Here is a 20,605-nt window from a genome sequence, read left to right as displayed (position 1 = left end):
GCATCAGTTAGTAAATATATAAGTCATCATCATCATCATGATCAACCCATCGCCGGCTCACTACGGAGCACGGGTCTCCTCTCAGAGTGAGAAGGGTTTTGGCCATAGTCTACCACGCTGGCCAAGTGCGGATTGGCAGACTTCACACACCTTTGAGAACATTATGGAGAACTCTCAGGCATGCAGGTTTCCTCACGATGTTTTCCTTCACCGTTAAAGCAAGTGATATTTTAATTATTTAAACGCACATAACTTTGAAAACTTAGAGGTGCGTGCTCGGGATCGAACCCCCGACCTCCGATTGGAAGGCGGACGTCCTAACCACTAGGCTACCACAGCTTCAATATATGTATAACTAATTCTGCACAATTCAAATTACAATTTGGAAGCTACGATCAGGTACGGTGGTTAACAGTCTTAGGGCAACAGTACCCGTAGTACAAGATTTTACGTCTCACCAAACCAAATTCGAGAGTCGAAATACTTCCGCGTTACAGTAAAATGGACCTAAACAGCCTTGAATTGAAGTCAAAATTGCCACTGATTTTAATTTCGCTTGGAGCGCTGGCTGTAGAAGTGTAGACAAACTTGAGCTTTAAAACAAGGCACTTAAGATCCAGTTTACTGTAACGTGGAAGTATTTCGACTCTTGAATTTGGTTTGGTTTGGTGAGACGTAAAATCTTGTACTACGGGTACTGGAGAGTCGCGCCACGCCTCGCACGACGTAGCCTCAAAATGCTGACTTGTCAGTGCCCAACATTTTGTACACACAGACAATATATTATTATCTATATAGGAAAACAATACAAAGACACAGAAGAAACTATACAAAAGGAAAAAGGGTGCAAAAGCAGCCGTATTGATAAAGCAATCTCTTACATGCAACCTTTGGTAAAAGATATTATTTGACCAGAGCATTTTGTAAATTTTGAGAATTTTGTAATAATTACGATGAAACTTTCCTCACGATGTTTTTCCTTATAGTTAAAGCTGGAGGTGCGTGCCCGGGATCGAACCCTGGATCTCCGGAATGGCATTCCGAATCAATGTTAATTTTCTGGTGACGATTTTAAAAGTTTGTTTTGATTAAAACCTATTCCATTCTTTTCTCTAGAGCACTATCACCGAACTCAATCTAAATATATAAAATGAAAAGGTGACTGACTGACTGACTGATCTATCAACGCACAGCTCAAACTACTGGACAGATCGGGCTGAAATTTGGCATGCAGATTGCTATTATGACGTAGACATCCGCTAAGAAAGAATTTTTGAAAATTTTACCCCTAAAGGGGTAAAATAGGGGTTCAAAATTTGTTTAGTCCACGCGGACGAAGTCGCGGGCATAAGCTAGTAAAATATAAGCAAGTTCTATGTGCTCTAGCCTTTATTTATTATAGTCAAATTAGCGGTGATTCCTAGAAACATGCCTGTAAAATTCCATACGAAAGTGCCTATTACATTAAAAGCAACAATTCACAGATTTTTCAACGAAAAGCAAAATCCACTGCAGGCAATTTCAGTTTTAATTGAAATATTTCTATTTAACTAAACCGTTTGTTATATCAGTCATCTTGCTTATTTACACGACTTTGTGAACGTTTATTGAGGTTTTTTTAAAGAGACTGATTGTACCTACTGATTTATTAAAATCCTTCTTAGTGGGTGTATAATGTATAACAGCGATCACGCACTCATCCGATCCGAATCCGTGAAAATACGGATATAAAAAATATCTACGACATTTATGTCATAAGCTACACAAAAAAAATGTAAATCCACGCGGACGTAGTCACGGGCATCAGCTATTTACATATTAGCCCATAAGATTATAATGGTGCTTTATGGTAAGAAAAACAACAAGTTTTTTTCTTAATTGAAACTTATTGTGATGATCACATCATCATTACTGACATTGAACTAGAAATGTCTCGTAACACTTAAAGATATAGTCTTCAGTCAGTGTTCCTCTTGATCCCAATCGAACGCTTGTGTGTGGACGAAAATATAATAAATTCTATTGCATCTTCTATTTTCTAGGCGTTTAAAGTGATTATCTTTTTGAATTGCATTGATTTAAAGTAATTTTAAGTGTCGTTTTGAGTTTGATTAGCTTAAACATCGAGTTAAAAAAATATTTTATAGGTCTTTTAAAAAGTCATTTATTTCAGTATCATTCGGTACAATAACTTTAATGTGTAAAGTCAATGATTCAAGGTTATTTATTTAAATTATTTCAATTAAAAATAATAAATTTAATCTGTTTTGACGTTTGCAAAATTAATATTAAAAGTTAATAAAAATTGAAAATTAACCTTGGAGTATTGCAAGGGCTATTTTGGGTCCCATTTGAATAAAAATTTATATCAATGATGTAAAAAATTACACTAGCTTTGACCTGAATATTCATTAAATTTTTATTGATAAACTACTTTCAAAATGTATGCTCGAACAATAGTTATACTCTTGGAAATAGTGGTTATATTGTGTAAAGATGTTAGTGAGAATGAACGAGCTACAAGAGCCGCGTTCATACAGCGTTTGCTGAATAAACAGAAGAATCTAGAAGGAAGAGTGAAGCTACTTGGAGGAACAAACAAGTTTGAAGGTATTTTTTTGTAAGGAGCCATAGCTGATGGTAAAAGTCTTAAAAGTGATCAGCTCAGATGTTGTCAGTTTCCCTGTCAACTTGTGATGTCAACCTTCACCTATCTACTAAACAAATTAAACGTTAACTACGTAAATGAAAAGTTTTATTTATCATGTCATGAATCATATTATGGCATACTAGCTTATGCCCGCGACTTCGTCCGCGTGGACTACACAAATTTTAAACCCCTATTTTACACCCTTAGGTTTGATCTTTAAATATGAGATTTTAACATGAGCTCAATAAAATATGTCATACTGCTAATTGCAAAAATATTAACTACAAAACTTCTTTATACACACTTCAAAACTGACAGACTTTTATACAAACTTCAAACTCCTATTTTACCCCTTCAAAATGCAGCCCCTAAGGGTTGCATTTTGAAGAATCCTTTCTTAGCGGACGCCTACGTTATAATAGCTATCTGCATGCCGAATTTCAGCCCGATCCGTCCAGTAGTTTGAGCTGTGCGTTGATAGATCAGTCAGTCAATCAGTCAGTCAGTCAGTCAGTCAGTCACCTTTTCCTTTTATATATACAGACAGATAAACGAACATACCGCGTATGACTTTACCTAAGGGTGAAGTTATTTTAAAAAGTTTTTTTAAATATCTCCAACCATTTGACGTAGATTGACGCAGAACCCTGACCTTGACCCTTGATCCGTACTTTTAGGGTTGTGTATCAAACTGATAAACGAGAATCCCTTATATTGCGACTTTGTCCATCTGTTTGTCCATAAGGCACAGTTGCTTATTATACAGTAACTACTTATAAGCATTAATTTGAAATTTGGAATAGTCACACTAATATTATAAAGGCGAAAGTTTGCATGTGTGTGTGTGTGTGTGTATGTTTGTTACTCCTTCACGCAAAAACTACTGGACGGATTTGGCTGAAATTTGGAATGGAGATAGATTATACCCTGGATTAACACATAGGCTACTTTTTATCCCGGAAAATTAAAAAATTCCCGCGGGATTTTGAAAAACGTAAATCCACGCGGACGAAGTCGCGGGCATCAGCTAGTTTTAAATAAAGTTTGCCCAGCCTTTGGTTTAGCTGTTCTAGGTTTTTATGTCTCTATATTTAGGTATTTTTACGTTCTAGGCAATGTTTACGTCTACCACGCTGGTCGCTGGGGTGCAGTCTGCGATGACTCTTGGGACGACGCAGCAGCACATGTTGTGTGCCAAACGCTAAATAGAACTGGTATTGCTACTCATGGAGGACAATTTGGAAAAGCTATTGGTAAATATTTCATAAATATCACCTACTAAGGTCACAGAGGAAACCAGTATGCCTGAGAGTTCTCTATAATGTTCTCAAATGTATATGAATTCTGCCAATCCCCACTTGGCCAGTGTGGCGGACTATGGCCTAAACCCTTGAACAGCATTGAAGGTATCATAAAAGCCAAAAACAATTCAAAAAGCTATTACTTCTGAAGTAAAAGTTTAGTTAGACAGTTAAAAAGACCTGAAAGTACTAACAACATTTTTACAACTGAAATAAAATATTATATTAAGAACTCAGGGCAGTTTTATTTTCTACAACTTTTAACTCTTATTTTTCCTGTGTAAAATTCGAGAAAGCAATCTCGGGTTTAGTGAAAAGATTATTATCAAGACTGGAACTATATATGTCTGATATAATACTTTTGGACATTGACAAACGGACTTATTCACAAACTCAAAGTCGCTCAGCGAACTATGGAGAGGGCTATGTTAGGAGTTTCCCTGAGGGATAAGATTCGAAATGAGATCCACAGGAGAACCAAGGTCACTGGCATAGCCCAAACTATTAGCAAGCTGAAGTAGCAGTGGGCAGGTTATGCCTGTTGTAGAGGCGATGGCCGTTGGAGCCGGAAAGTCCTTGAGGCAAACGTAGTGTGGGACGCCCTCCAGCACGATGGACCGACGATATAAAGAGGCTGGCGGGAAGTGGCTAGATGATGAAGGCTGAGGACCGGGTATGGTGGTGCTCTTTAGGAAAGGCCTATGTCCAACAGTGGAAGTCCACAGGCTGACGATGACGATGATAATACTTCTGTTTTATCTCAATATTCTCTTTTTGCGTGTAGCAGACACAAACCAACTACTAACAGTAGAAAGTACTCCTTCCAACTTCGTTTGTGTAATGATAATCTGAGAGATTTGAGCAAAACCTACACACAAAAACTTGAGTTTCACTTTCAAGACCCAATGGTTTCCTTTGTACGCTGGCACTATTCTCAAAACTCAAAACGATGTTTTATTAACAAGAAGTAAAAAAATTGAAAAGTAAATTTTGATTAAAAGTGTATAATTGCTCTAACTTTCCAGAAAAGTTCTGGATGGATGACGTAGTTTGCGAAGGTGATGAAAAATTCTTATCCCAATGTATTTTCACTGGTTGGGGATCATCCGATTGTGAAGAAAGTGAAGCAGCTGGGGTTATATGTACCAAAGTAGCTGATAACAATATACCTAGTAACTTGAAGATGAAGCCGACTAAACGTTTACACGAGGTTATTGATATTGGGACTAGTATTAGACTTGTTGGCGGTAGAAGCAGCAGTGAAGGTAGAGTAGAGGTAAGTGTTGAGAATCATATAGTAAAGATGCAAAAAATTTATTCATAAATCAACAAAATTCGATCAGAAATAAGTTGTTAGCGTGGAACGTTCGGGAAGCACGAAAGGGCTGCGATCCGCGCTCTAGGGATTACCTGGTCTGGGGTACCAGCCAGATAACCTCCTAGTGTGCCTGGGTGCTGCTGGTCCCTTTTGGATGCATCGGGCATCCGAGGGGAAGAGCAGTATTCGGGCTGGTGCACCCCGGTAACATGGCTAATAATCTCTCTTTGAGGATATTGTTAGCCATGGCAAGTTAGCAATGGCCTGGCAGGGGGGTGGTTTCTCCGCGTGTCCCTCTGACTAGCAGAGGGCACAGTGGACGAGGCGGAGGATGCAGGTCGGGAGGCGCACGCACACCTCGTGAACGGGGTCGCCGGTTTAGGGTCCGCCTCGGCGGATGTCGCTGGCTGAGTCGCGGTGGTTTGCTTCGGTGTTCCCGTGACCCAGTCACCAGGCGACGCGCAGGAGCACCGCTGGGTTTTAGTGGGTATTCCGGTCGCCCCTCGGCCGGCGAGTCCCACATACCTTCCCTCCAGTTGGTTGGCTTAGCTGGTTGGCTTCCGGGAGGGGGGGATGCGTAAACGCGTTTCCCAGCGTTAAAAAAAGGGTTTACCTGGTCCAAAGGTTGTCCATCGCTATCCAGTAAGGCAACGCTGCCAGTTTGATGAGCACCTTTGGCCCAGGGGCAATCAGGAGTGGAATTTTCGATTGACAAAAAAATCTTTTTACAAAAAAATCTTAATTATGTATGTTCAACTGAGTCAGCTTTTATCCATATTTCAGATCTACCACAACAGACGATGGGGCAGCATTTGCCCAGATGGCTGGACGCTATACGAGGCTGCAGCGATATGCCGTCATCTAGCCCTTGGCTACGCTGAACAGGCTCTGCAAACGGATTACTTCGGCCGCTCCAAGATCGTCCTGAGTGGAGTACAGTGTGAGGGCAATGAGACCAACCTGTTCATGTGCAAGCATCAGGATATTGGTGATGTGGTGTGTCCTGGTGAAGTTGGTAAGTTTCATCATTTCACTATTGGCACCATTGTTTTATTTGCTTTATTCCTTTGAAGTTAGGGCTTATTATTGTGTGATTCCCCCTTCACCATTTACCACCGAACCGCAAGACATCGGGCGAGTTTCCATCCTTATGTCGTCGACATTCCATCTACACGCACGAAACGTTTTGCGTCATCATTCCTCATACGTATCGCTAAGGTGTGGAATACTCTTCCACGATATGTGTTTCCTACCAATTACAACCCGGGTATCTGTAAAACAAGAGTGAATAGGGATCTTCTAGGTAAACGCGTCCTATCTTAGGCCTCATCATCACTTTCCATCAGGTGTGATTGTGGTCAAGCGTATACCTATAATGAATAATAATAAAAAATTTACAATGGTGCCAACATATTCTCACGCGTCAAGTTACTATGAACGATACCCATTTTATAACTCCTACAACTTGGACTCAAAAGTTTCAGCACGTTTCAGCTAGTTGAATGTTGATACTATTGTTAGCAGAGCTATCCAACAATACACGACAGAACTTGAGCTTGTTATAGGTTAAAAAGCTGTTCCGTTCTGAAGAGGTCTTGACCTTATTGAGAAAGCCAAGTGTTCTACCAACCGTTTCTGCTTTGGATTGAGTTTTAGATTAATTCTGATTTTTGACCTAATTATATTATCAACTTGAACCACGTGTAAGAACATTATTAAGCAACGTTGGCCCAAGAAAAGTGCTTCTACACCATAAATGATTTTCTAAACGACCCAAATAGGTAAAAATAAATAATAATATGGGTCTCCCTACCAAGGTCTACTGTTCAGACCAAATTGCGACACCCAAACTGGGTATCCATAATCCTACTTTGTTCATAGTTTATGGAATTCCTATAAATTGAAATTGAAATTGAAAGTCTGCAACTGGATGGGTGACCGACTTTGAAGGGCCGAACTTGGCCTTTCGCCTTCTACAATCTACATGCCTCGGACGGAACGTTAATTTATTATTCTCACTAAAATCTGATAATAACTGTAAAAAACCTTCTTTATTTAATTAATTAATTCGGTGTGCATATATTTAATATTTCAATAAAAAAAAAACTATATATACTTAGTATATACATACAAAAAAAACTTATCACTAAAAAAATTATATTTACAAAAAATATACGCCGTCCAAATGGTCATTTATGGGCATTGTGCCCAAAACACTCCGTGGTGCTTATTTCGCCACTGATGCTTATTTCGCTCAACCGTTGAGCGAAATAAGCACATCACAGGATCAGCTTTTGAGACACGACGTTTATAAAAGCTTTCGTGTCCGATGACCATGGGCCCAGAGTCTCAAACGCAAGCGCCGCAAATACATAGTCCTTACTAATGACTGACTACTAAAAAAACCTTCTAGCAAATATTGTTCTCTTAGTCCCTCCCTACACCCCTTTAGTTTCTACACAGCATCGTACCGGAACGCTAAATCGCTTCAAATATTTTTATATTCCGCAGGTCACGTAGCCGCAGTAGTCTGCACAAGAAACCTAGCAGATTTACTTCTGGATACAACAGCAATCCAGAGGTCTGCCCATCTCCATGATGTGCCCATGTTCCATCTGCAATGCGCTATGGAAGAGAATTGTCTAAGCGAATCTGCATACGAGGTTCGTATAAAAAATCGGTCAAGTGCGAGTCGGACTCACACACGATGGATTCCGTACCACCGCACAACGCTTTGCAATTTTTTTTGATGATGAAATCTACTATTTCCATGCTATTCCGTTAACTAAATAAAAACCGGCTTAGTGCGAGTCAGACTCGCGCAGCGAGGGTTCAGTACTACAACTACAGTCGTATTTTTTTCGAGACTTTGTATGGTAAATCAAAACTATCCATACTAATATTGTAAATGCGAAAGTGTGTCTGTCTGTCTGTCTGCTAGCTTTTCACGGCTTGGGCTGTGAAAAGCTAGTTGGCCGTTAAACCGATTTTGATGAAATTTGGTACAGAGTTAGCTTATATCCCGTGGAAGGACACAGGCTACTTTTCATCCCGGAAAATATAAAAATACCCTGACAGGGTCTCATGTACTACTTATATTTAGCTTTAAGCACCCACCATCAATTAATGTAAATGTACATGAAAGCAAATAAATAAATCTTATCTTATCTTATCTTAAATTGATAAGTTCCCACGGGATTTTCAAAAACCTAAATCCACGCGTACGGAGTCGCGGGCATCAGCTAGTTATTAATAAAAATAACTAAAAATCTGTTTTAGAATGTACAAGTAAAGCCCTTTCATATGTTACACCACTTAGTATAGTAATCTAACTTTGAAAGTTGAAAATACTAATTATTTGTTCATGAAGACATTTTAGTTTTTTTTCATGATGTAACCACAAATTCACGGTTTTCGGATTTTTCCCCTTACGTGGGCTACAAGACCTACCTACCTGCCAACATGATTCAAAGTCAACGGGAAATACCCACTGGGTTTCTTGAAAGACACGACGGAGAGACAGACAGACATACAACGAAGTGATCCTATAAGAGTTCCTTTTTCCTTTTGAGGTATGGATCCCTAAAAACCTAACATAAGTTATTATTAAAATGGTACAAGTAGGTTATATATTCTCTCAAGCATCCTTAATGTTCGAAGAGACTGTTCCGTACTTTTGGTATTTTATTAGCCTAGCACAAAACAGTTCCCCCTTTTCCAAATTTTTACTGCATTTCATTATTACAATCGGTCGGGGTTTACCTATGTGGCCGCTTACTAAAACGGCAACACTACAGCTGTCAGTCGAAGTTGACACACATACCGCGAACGCCGCGCGAACCGTGACGCAAAAAACAAGCCTCTAACGGCTATCGCCGACTAAAGCCGAAATTATAGACGCGAAATTCATCAAACTTGGACCAGAGCATCAACCCTGAATCCTTACCAGCGCATCTTGGGGGCCCCCATCATCGGAGCGCGTTCCCGGATCCGGTAAGTGACTGCATTACAAACACTGACCGTCCATTCGCTTTTCTTCTAAACAAGACATATCTTATATATTGTGAGTAGACCCAAAGCAAAGGGTTTAAGATAGGCTTAAGTAATAATCAATCATATAGGTTTATAATTTTACGCCTATTTATTTGAACATGTACAATTTATTACATGTCCGACATACAAATATGTATATGGTAAAATGTGCTATCACTACCCATATTATAAATGCGAAAGTGTGTTTGTTTATTGGTTTGTTGGTTTGTCAAGTCATGTTGGTTGGAACATCAGTCAGATGTTTTATGTGCAATATATCGTAAAATTTTGCAAAATATAGTTTTTTTCGCGTTTTTTTTAGTATCATATCACTGATCATCATTACTGTCACCTGTCTTCATTTTTGCCAGCGTTCTGGTTACACCTTGTATGTAGTATCCATTTGGCTTTGCCATGTACAAATATTTGTAGGTACCTATCTAGTATATACCAACAAGATTGAATCTGTGGAATAGCGCTGAAAAATCGTGGTAGAGATAGAGTGGTTTACACTGGCGACTAGCTTTAAAGATAACAGAACAAATATTTTTCTAAAATCAAAACAAATATTCTGAACTGTTGAAAACAAACAAACGAAACGAGGAAAAAGAAAATGAATGGTGTATTTTTAGAATCAGAAATGTTTTTATCTTTATACTTATTCTTAAATTATATTGTTCCTTTTCTCAGACAAAATTCTCAAATTATATTATTTGCTTATGTATTTCAAAATTTTATTTATTTTACAAAACCTCTATTCAAGCAAGTTTTCAGAAGTTTTTTTTGAATAATAAATTAAATCTACCCTACTACTTGTCGCTTGTCGGCACAACATGTCTCTTTTCCATAGCTTTTTCCTCCGCTCACTTCTGGCATACGGGTGGATAATAATCCACCCCTTTTACACACATATCCTCTTTCACGCAATCCATTCACCTTTTCTTATTTTTAAGGTTCCGTACCTCAAAAGGAAAAACGGAACCCTTATAAGATCACTTTGTTGTCTGTCTGTCTGTCTGTCATTGTGGTCATGAACTAATAATTAGTATTTTCAACTTTCGAAGTGAGTGACTATATCAAGTGGGGTATCATATGAAAGGGCTTTACCTGTGCATTCTAAAACAGATTTTTATTTATTTTTATGCATAATAGTTTTTGAATTATCGTGAAAAATGACGAAAAAATTTTTTTTTTTTTTTTTTTTTTTAATAATGACTGTAATACGGAACCCTCAGTGTGCTAGCCTGACTCGCACTTGGCCGGTTTTTTTCTCTTTCTTCTTCCTCTCCTTTTTTTCCTTTCACGTGCATATTTAACATTCTTCTTGTGACATGATTTTCTTCCCTCCGCATTACGTGCCCAATGTCCATATCATGCCAACCTATAATTACCACAATATAACTACCTACTAGCAAAACGAAATGCTCTAAGTTAGAAAAACAAATAAAATATTAATCGTGGTGAAATGTCCCCTGATTTTTTTTTAGCACTAACCCGTGGCCCAGTGTCTCCACGGCAAACGGAACAAAAATGTCACTCTCGATAAGATAGGCATACTTGCGCCGCTTGCCGTTTTCAGCCATTTCTGCTACGGCTCCCGGTCTTGATGCTGTCTCCCTGATATAACACAGGGCCAATGTTTCAACGCACGTTGCGTCCCACATTAGCGCCCGTCCCTGTTCCAGGGAAACCAGCGTCAATCCATCAGGTCTCCTGCCGTCATCCTGACTAATTGTCAATCCATCAGGTCTCCGGCCGTCATCCTGACTAATTGTCAATCCATCAAATCTCCTGCCGTCATCATAACTAATTCCTGCCGGCTCAATGAGCGCAGTAATGTCTATTGTTGCAAGAGTCCTTTGATCGTATCAATATCTATAAGTAGGTGAGATAAGCAATACTTACTCATACTTATGCACAGATGAGGGACCTTCATCTGTATACCCATGCTACAAATATACCTTATCTTACAAACTTCAAATAATTGAACTTGTTTAGCAGCCCACAATGCATCAAAGGACCCTATAAAATTGCAGGATTTTCTTTCAACAGATACAGAAAACCAACCCCAACTGGCAGTTCGAAACGCGACGTCTGCTGCGTTTTACTGCATCTTCTCTAAACATTGGCAATGCAGAGTTTAGGCCTTACCTACCGAAGCATCTATGGCAGTGGCATTTATGTCACATGTAAGTATCTTATCCTCGTCATCAAGCTGCAAAAACGCGATGTCTGCTGTCTTTTACAGCATCTTCTCTGACAAATTCCTAAAAGGCCGGCAACGCATCGGCAGTTCCTCTGGTGCTGCAAATGTCCATGGGCAGAGGTAATCACTTACCATTAGGTGACCCGCCTGCTTGTTTGCTCGCTATCTCTATTTAAAAAAGTGCGGATTGGTAAACTTCACACACCTTTGAGAACATTATGGATAACTCTCAGGCATGTAGGTTTCCTCACTATATTTTCCTTCACCGTTAAAGCGAGTGACATTTAATTGCTTAAAACTCCGAAAAGTTAGATGCGCATGTTCGGGTTCTAACCCTGGACCCCCAAATAGAAGGCCGACGTCTTTAACCACTGGACTATCACCGCTAAAAATATTATTTGAATAAAAAACTTCTCTATTATATTCCTTGCAGGCACTACCACAGTATGGAGGTGTTCGCAACGTTTGATATACTGGACGCCAGCGGTCGAAGAGTGGCTGAGGGACATAAGGCCTCCTTCTGTTTGGAAGACAACACATGTCTACCTGGAGTGGACAAGAAGTATTCCTGCAAAAATTATGGTGATCAAGGTAAAACCAGAGTGAACTAGTAAAATTCAAAGCGACATTGATTTTAATGAAACGTTAAATCAAAAATTAGTGAGTTTGTTTGTAGGGGGTAATCTCTAGAACTACTGTTAACCGATTTTGAAAACTCTTCCACCATTAGAAAGCTACATTATTCTTGAGTGACATAGGCCATATTTTATTTTGAAAAAAATAGAGATCCCTTCGAAAATTGTAATAATGTGAAAAAATCGTCTCATCTGTGAGTTTCCGTGGTGTGCGCTGCGTAAATAATTGAATTTACACGAAAATAATGTTCGGTGGAATTGTTCCTCTTAAACAGTTCTAAAAAAAGTCCGCGATAGTATATAATATCTATCTTTTACGGTAGACTCACAATAACCATTTTTATGGTTTTGAAATGTGGTCTTAAACAAAGCTTTACTTTCGGAGGTGTTCCAAAATAAAATTGTTCGTCATCTCAAGTGTTTAATTTAAACCAAAATTGACCTGTGTATTTCATTTAGAATAATATCTTAGGAGATATCACGAAATTAAAATAATGGCGACGGCCGCGGTAGTCCGGCAGTGCCAGATCTTTTTTTCAGTTGTATTTTTTTCAGGGGTGTCAGTAAACTGTTCGGACATATACCAGTACAACGTGGACTGTCAGTGGGTAGATGTGACTGATGTCGCTCCGGGAGACTACACTTTCAAGGTAGATATGTGACTGTTTTGGTAAAAAATAATTTCAATAAATCATCAAGGGCCTTGAAAGAAAAATGAACGTCGTCGTGCAAGTATTAAAATAATAAGACATACCCGGGCACAGAGGGGAAGCTTCACACTAGCTCATGCACACCAAGACGTGTCACGGACGCTCCGTGTGCGCCCAGTTCGATGGCAAACGGCGGCAAACGGAGCGTCCGTGACACGTCGTGGTGTGCGTGAGCTGCGCTATGAGTGAGTGAACCTGCAGCCAGCTGCTGGTATGACTATGAAGCTTCCCCTCTGGTCTATATAAATCTACTCGTGTGCCCCGGGCACTCACCTCTAACTTTTCCGAGCTATGTGCTTTTAAGCAAATATGTAGGTAAATATCACTTGCTTTAACCGGTGAAGGAAAACATCGTGAGGAAACCTACATGCTTGAGAGTGTTAATCGTGTCAATACAGTTGGAGGCATACATAATGTTCTCTTAGGTGTGTGACGTCACCCGTGCTCGCCTGCACTGGGTTAGCGCGGGGGCTGTGCGGGTGTGCGGGGCGTTCTCTCCCTGATTGCCGTCTCGACCTGTCGAGTCTATACTTGCACTTTCTTGTACAAAATTTTCTTAAAGCTGCTTGGACTGGTTGCCGCTACCGTTACGTTTCATGTTTACTCAGATGACGACCTTCCTGGCGCAGTAGTGAGCGCTGTAGTCTTATAAGTGCCAGGTCCCGGGTTCGATTCCCAGCAGGGGCAATTTTGGAATTTATTGTTTCCAAATTGTCACTGTTCTGGTCTGGTGGAAGGCTACGGCCGTGGCTAGTTACCGGCAAAACCGTGCCGCCAAGCAATTTATCGTTCCGGTACGATGCCGTATAGAAATCGATAAAGTGTAATAAAAACTGCCACACTCCTTCCAAGTTAACCCGCTTCCACTGCATCATCACCTACCACCAGGTGAGATCGCAGTCAAGGGCTAACTTGTAATGGAATTTAAAAAAACAGTTCCTTGTACAAAATCTTCTTGAAGCTGCTTGGACTGGTTGCCACTGACGTTACGCTTCATGTTTGCCCAAACCTTAAGATTTGTTTCTCCGCAGGTCGCAGTAAATCCTCACGCGCGTATAGCAGAGCAGAGTTACCACAACAACGCCGCGTCGTGTGTACTTCGCCTTACGGACACATACGCTTTTGTATACGATTGTAAATTACTAAGGCCTTAAGTAGTTTAAAGTCTTAGGGCCAACGCACACAGACGGACGGCCGGACGGACGGATTATACGGACTGGAGTCGAGCAAAACTTTTTTGATAACAACTTATATAAGTACAGTTTTATTTACTTTGGCATGCGATTGACATATTTTGTGTACTGAAATCAAAACATGGAGGACGCGGTGCGCTATCCATACTTCCATACTATATACTATATACTTATACTGTTCTATACTATACTATATTATATATATATATATATATACTATTATACTATATTTACTATATTTTACTATATATAATCTTATAAATGTGAAAGTGTGTCTGTCTGTCTGCTAGCTTTTTACGGCCCAATCGTTCAACCGATTTTGACGTTTGGTACAGAGATAGCTTCCATCCCGGGGAAGGACATAGGCTACTTTTTATCCCGGAAAATTGAAGAATTCCCACAGGATTCGTAAAAACCTAAAATCCACGCGCTACGAAGTCGCGGGCATCAGCTAGTTCTAAATAAAGAATTCGTTTAATATCTTGTTAATAAAAAATTAAACATCGATAAATTTCATAATATTTAATTTGTCCATACTTAAACTACTATCACATGGTTACCATGTCACTTATACTTGAGCAAACCACAACTATATTATTATTAAAAATATTTATTAATATTACTAACTACCCCAAGAACTATGACTAAGTTTAAAGTTATAATTATTTATTATTTATTATTTACAGTAAAAATTGAACTTTATTATTATGATCACAATGTAAAAATCAAATGTCACTTTTAAGTAGGAAACTTAAGTCATAAATTATTATTAGGTAATGCCAAAAAATAATAATTATCAGTTATCAATCCTGTAATCTATCGATAAGTTACACAGCGAAGCATTGTCCGTCACGTTGAAGCGTTGTTGGAAGCGTCCGGTATGTTTGCGGATAACTGTATAGACGGCTTCTTCGCAATCATACGGAAAAGGATCGTCTCAATGAAAAGTAGGTTGGAGAGAAGTCCCAACATTATCCTGAAGGTGATAGCAGACAGACAGGACAACGCTCTCAAAGCGCACTGGATGTCTGCATTAGTTAATAAGTATATTAATTATATTAACTAACATAGAATAAGTTTCTTACTAACATACATTATATTATAATATAGTTACTAACATAGGTTAAGATGGTGACTAACATAATATTGTGGGCCTTTGCTGTCTGACAAAATAAAGATTATTTATTTATTTATTATTGTTATTTGGCAATAATTGCTTGGTCTTTTTGACAGTTTACAACGTTGCCAAGTAACTTATCGACAGATTACTGATAGATGGATTATTAATTTCAGCCGTAAATCTATAGCTACCTACGCATAAAAATAGTTTGTCTGGCCATCACTGTTAGGTATAATACGAAACACGAAAATTATTAAAAAATTAAGTATTATAAATCAATAGATAAAATTACGTTTTATCGGTAAATAAGTAGTAACCTTTATATTTAAATGTAGTATTATGACAATTACGAAAAAACCATTTTAATCGAGCTAAAATGTACCTACCTAACATGACATTACAATAAACGATTTAACAATCACAAATTAATCACACAATAATGAACTCGGTAACTATTATCGGACTAATCATTACCTATTTATATACATTCTTAACATTACTTTTTTATAAAGGTAAGTACACATAACTTTTAAAAAATTGAATTGAGCGAAAGTACTAATGTCTTTTCTAAAGAATTATATCGACAGCAATTTTATAAAACGGAAACTTGTTCTTATTACATTTTACACAAGATCATACTCGAAAAAGAAATGGTTGTATAATGGCTGTATTACGGCCGTATATATAGCAGGGTACTCACCTAGCCTAGCATGTAGCATATCTGATACCTACTGTATCAAGCGAGTACGTACTACGTAGGCACGAGACCGCTGCGAGCCACTCGCGCGTGGAGCGCGAACACTAAGGCGGCTAGCAGAATGCGCGTGAACGGCAACACGTAGCTCGTAGCTGAATACTCGGTGACTGTTGACGAGCCGTACCCACTTACATGTTGATACAGTATCAGATACGCTACATGCTGCACGGCTAGTGAGTACCCTACTTAACATACGTGATGGTTGTATAGTACGCTCTGCAAAAGTGCGCACTTAAACTTGCAGGTGTGCATTGCACCTAATGATGATTGTCATCATCGTCATACGATAAGTATATCCTGTTCGGGGAAAGTGTAAAATACAAGCTTTGGAAAAGGTTAAATTAATAAATAATAGTTTCGTAAACTTAAATTACAAGCGTACAGTTTATAATTTGTCTCAAAAATGCAAAAACCCCAATGCAAAAAGAACTAAAATGGTCTGTGGGTGACAGAATGGGCTGTATAATATGTAGAACTGAAAAGCGACATGTCTTCACGTGCCCACCAAGCAGATTGCTACATTTATACCCTATCTATTCATTCATAGATCGCAAAAAAAAGACAGAGGAAGAGTCACTACACGACCAAAATTAATTGTAATCAATCTGTCGATAAGTAACTTAGCAACATTGTCATTCGTCGAAAAGGGCTACAATTTTTGACAAACAACAAAGTTGCTATTTAATTTATCGACAGATAGGATTGATTATTAATAACTAAGCCAATAACAATACTAGAGAGTTTAATAACGGTTAAGCCCATACCTACAGGTCATAAATGTATAAAAATATTTTTTCTTCTTTCATAAGAAATGTCTTGACTGAAACCTCTCGTAGGGTAGGTAGGGATTGCGGGAGTGTGACAGCGGAGTTGAATTCCTTGATTTTTACGTTACCCTCCCGCAGCCCGAGCCGTTACATATAAATTATTATCTATACATATCTATAATGTTATCCATCGATTAAAACCCCCATAATTTCATGAGAAAACCGCCGAAGGAAATTTAAATAAAGTCCATAATTATGTTACCCTATACATTCTAGAATATTCTATCAATCTTCAGCCTTTCTTGAACTTGATAAGCAGGATACTAAGCGTGAGATAGATAACTATCCAGATTGACGTGGAAATGAACCCTGAATACACCGTTGGTACGGTGATAGACCAGCCTCGTTGAAGCATGGAACGTAGAGATTCTGTTGATTTCGTTAGAGGTAGAATGTAGCTGATGTATTGGAGGATGATATGCATACCTGGAAACGAAATAGTTATTTAATGGCTGTATTGCGGTTGTATAACTAACTTTTAACATTTGATGAAAAGTCGCTGATTTGACTAGTAACTTTATAATCCCTGTCTAAATATATAAAAGAAAAAGGTGACTGATTGACTGATCTATCACAACGCACAGCACAAACTACTGGACTGAAATTTGGCATGCAGGTAGCTATTATGGCGTAGGCATCCGCTAAGAAAGGAAGAAGCTCAGTCAGTCAGTCAGTCACCTTGTCCTTTTATATATTTAGATTCGGCTGAACGCCATCAGTTTAAATATTATTATGTTTAAATTCGAAGTAATTACGTTACGTTGCGTGACAGACAAACAGACGGACAATTAATGTAATTTCACTCAAGTATAGACTCAGAAACTTCGCTTCGCTCGGTCAAATAATACAAAAGGAGTTACGACCTTCTATAATGAGGAATACGACGCAGATAAATAGAAAATAATTTCTAGATAAGAAAGAAATTTGTACAATGGTTTTCATGACACAAGAAAATAGTAACATTTAGGTACCTTCAACAGGCCATATGATTCCACATAGCAACATCATGGGCAAGAAAGATCCCAGAGCCAAGTATGTGGCTGTTCTCTCCTTATCACATAGGCAGGATACGACGAAACCTAGAACAAAACATGATTTAAGTAACTTAAATAACATGCGACGTACGCTCTCTATGCGTGCTCTATCGCCTTTATAATTAATTCCACCCTCCTTTTTCTACAACCGCACTGCACGCCACCGTAATGAACCCTCACCACCTGGGTGCCTGGTGCACTTAGTCCGTTGTGCCAGATCCTTTTTGCACATGCAAACTGTGCGATCAACTCCCCTCGGCGGTGTTCCCACTAGATTATAACATAGGGTTGTTCAAGAGGCGGACCAACAAACTCCTAAAAGGCTGGCAACGCATTGACGGTTTCTCTGGTCCTGCAAATGTTCATGGGTGTCGGTAATCACTTAACATCAGGTAGCCCGCCTGCTCATTTGCTCGCTATTTTTATTTAAAAAAACCGGCCAAGTGCGAGTCAGGCTTGCGCAACGAGGGTTCCGTACCTACTACAGTCATATTTTGTCGACATTTTGCACGATAATTAAAAAACTATGATGCATAAAAATAAAAAATAAATCTGTTTTAGAATGCACAGATGAAGCCCTTTCATATTATACCCCACTTGATATAGCTATCTTACGTCGAAAATTGTGATGCAACCAAAAATTCACGGTTTTCAGATTTTCCCCCTATATTCTGCTGTAAGAATACCTACCTGCCAAATTTCATGATTCTAGGTCAACGGAAAGCACCCTGTAGGTTTGTTGACAGACCGACAGACAGACAACAAAGTGATCGTATAAGGGTTCCGTTTTTCCTTTTTAGGTACGGAACCCTAAAAATAATATAAGCAAGATCATTATGGATATGTAGTGTACAGTTACACAGACACAGCTAATTAATTAACCTTACGCTACGTATTTTTTTTAAATAAAAAGGCATAAAAGGTAATTTCCATGGGTAAGTACTTTTTGAGTTAAGCATTGTGAAGCTCCAACCACGTGAAGGTATAGCTTCGTTAGTTGTTAACTAGACCGTAAGTATGTTTTTTTAGCTTAACCAGCAATATAAAAATATGTTCCACTAGATGTGGCGCTTTATAGTAACAACATGTTCCGATAATTATATCGGTGTCCGCATTCCTGTCAATCGGAATTACCTTTGAACGCAGTCCGTTTCTAAAAATTGAATTTGCGCGATTACTCTAAAATTTATTATTCACGTTATCATATTTGAGTAGCACAACTAAATTAGACTACTAGAGTAGACAGTACAACTAGAGTATTCGCATCCTCTTCTGACTAATGTAATATGAATAGAAAAGACACAAATTGACAGGTGCAAATTTAATTTAGAGCTCGCGACTTTAGCTGCCAGTCGCGAGCCTTTGGTTTTTGTAGCGTGCACTATTTAGAGTATTTAAATGTCAAGTTCCGTAATTTTTTAGCAATATTAAAAAGAAAAAATGCAGATACTTTAAATTTAGTAAAGAAAAAGACAACAGAATCGGCGCCAATGTCTGTTCTAAGTTATAGTCTGTTCGCACGTAACGTATCTATGTTCGCAGAAACGGACTGCATCTAAAGCGCATTACGATTGATAGAAGTGCGAACACCGATTTGAGCCAGGTAGCCCTAAAGTAGCCCTGTTTTCCCTTGATTTTACGTCACCATGGCCTAATATTTGACATATCGTCGATGCAGGATCAAACCGAGAGTTTCCTCACTGTAGGTCACTCTGGCAATGTTCGTTGGAACATGATATTACTTGCGCCATATCTAGTGGAACATATTTTATATCGCTGAGATTAACCGAGAAGTTTTAATGATGCGAGTCGGTTGGCTGGCTGGGAAAAATGTTTTTGTATTCTATAGCTGCAGGATGGCAATTTGAAACTAGGAATCAAAACGTATAAGACACTTCTGAACTAGAATCATAAAATGCATGTTGCAATCTCTTATAGCACAAGTAAAGAGAAAAATCTGTACTTAAAACGTGAATTTGTGGTTACATCTTGTTATGTTGTTATGCTTAGTTTATTTTTAAATGGGCGTCACTCATGGACAGACGGAAAGACGAACTGGACAAACACTATAAAAGGATTGTTTTTTTGCTACAAAACCATGGAAATCAGTCAAGTGCGAGTCGGACTCGCACACGAAGGGTTCCGTACCATCGTGCAAGAAATAACACTTTTATTTGTCTTTTACAACACGACAAATAATAAAACTTTCAAAATGGCCGCCACGAAAATCGTGGCGGCCATTTTGAAAGTTTTATTATTTGTCGCTATAGCGGCAATAGAGTAGCGTATTCGGTAAAAATTTGAATTCCTATTTCAACTACCTAGTTCACGAGATACAGACAGACGGACGGACGGATAGCGGAGGCCGTTGAATCCTTCGGTACGGAACCCTAAAAAAGTAAAAAAGGGCATAACTTACCGAAAGTCATCCCACACAAGCCATTTATAAGTGTGAGTACGACAACCCAAAGCACCGGGCCCCTGATGGTGAGGTCGAAGACCAGGAAACCGATGATGAGCACAGTGGTGGTCTGCACCACCATCACTATCATCTGGACTATCACGTGCGCGAACAGGATCTCCGTACCTGAGGATAGAATAATTCATCCATACTAATCTTCTTCTTCTTTTAAAATAAATAAATAAATATTATAAACTAGAGGATGCCCGCGACTTCGTCCGCGTGGCTGTCTCGGTCGGGTCTCCTTTCAGAGTGAGTAGGGTTTTGGCCACAGTCTACCAAGCTGGCCATGTGCGGATAAGTAGACTTCACACACCTTTGAGAACATTATGGAGAACTCTCAGGCATGCAGGTTTCCTCA

General features: G+C 38.9%; 2 protein-coding genes across 4 annotated transcripts in view; one reads left to right on the top strand and one right to left on the bottom strand.

The window, feature by feature from the left end:
* Window positions 1-1,979: 1,979 nt before the first annotated feature.
* On the top strand, window positions 1,980-15,771 carry Loxl2 (Lysyl oxidase-like 2). Of its 3 annotated transcripts, none has more exons than XM_069506949.1 (10): window positions 1,980-2,051; window positions 2,394-2,610; window positions 3,763-3,903; window positions 4,977-5,227; window positions 6,053-6,284; window positions 7,781-7,932; window positions 11,354-11,490; window positions 11,941-12,098; window positions 12,698-12,792; window positions 13,884-15,771. In XM_069506949.1, exons 2-10 carry the CDS (start codon window positions 2,442-2,444, stop codon window positions 14,004-14,006), a joined length of 1,458 nt encoding a protein of 485 aa, XP_069363050.1. In that variant the 5' UTR covers window positions 1,980-2,051; window positions 2,394-2,441; the 3' UTR covers window positions 14,007-15,771. The 3 variants fall into 3 exon arrangements, with proteins under 3 accessions (XP_069363050.1, XP_069363049.1, XP_034837432.1); XM_069506948.1 differs by having other exon boundaries at window positions 1,980-2,083; XM_034981541.2 differs by having other exon boundaries at window positions 1,980-2,182.
* osy (ABC transporter oskyddad) overlaps window positions 14,553-20,605 on the bottom strand; it is a 59,727-nt gene continuing 53,674 nt past the window's right edge. Inside the window, exons 14-16 of the mRNA XM_034981540.2 lie at window positions 20,203-20,370; window positions 17,721-17,828; window positions 14,553-17,175 (exon numbers count right to left, since the gene is read on the bottom strand). Of these exons, the coding sequence (XP_034837431.1) occupies window positions 16,982-17,175; window positions 17,721-17,828; window positions 20,203-20,370 (470 nt within the window). The 3' untranslated portion in view covers window positions 14,553-16,981. The remainder of the gene's footprint in view (window positions 17,176-17,720; window positions 17,829-20,202; window positions 20,371-20,605) is intronic.

Source organism: Maniola hyperantus, chromosome 24 (assembly GCF_902806685.2).
Source record: "Maniola hyperantus chromosome 24, iAphHyp1.2, whole genome shotgun sequence".
Lineage (NCBI taxonomy): Eukaryota > Metazoa > Arthropoda > Insecta > Lepidoptera > Nymphalidae > Maniola > Maniola hyperantus.
Note: the sequence above shows the minus strand (reverse complement) of the source record. Positions and strands in the feature narration are given on the sequence as shown.

Bases quoted from the DNA above. Each gene is read 5' to 3' on its own strand.
- Loxl2 (XM_069506949.1), top strand. From the start codon at position 2,442: ATGTATGCTCGAACAATAGTTATACTCTTGGAAATAGTGGTTATATTG. The intron at 7,933-11,353 runs GTTCGTATAAAA...TTCTTTCAACAG, and splicing joins TAAGCGAATCTGCATACGAG to ATACAGAAAACCAACCCCAA. The intron at 12,793-13,883 runs GTAGATATGTGA...GTTTCTCCGCAG, and splicing joins CGGGAGACTACACTTTCAAG to GTCGCAGTAAATCCTCACGC.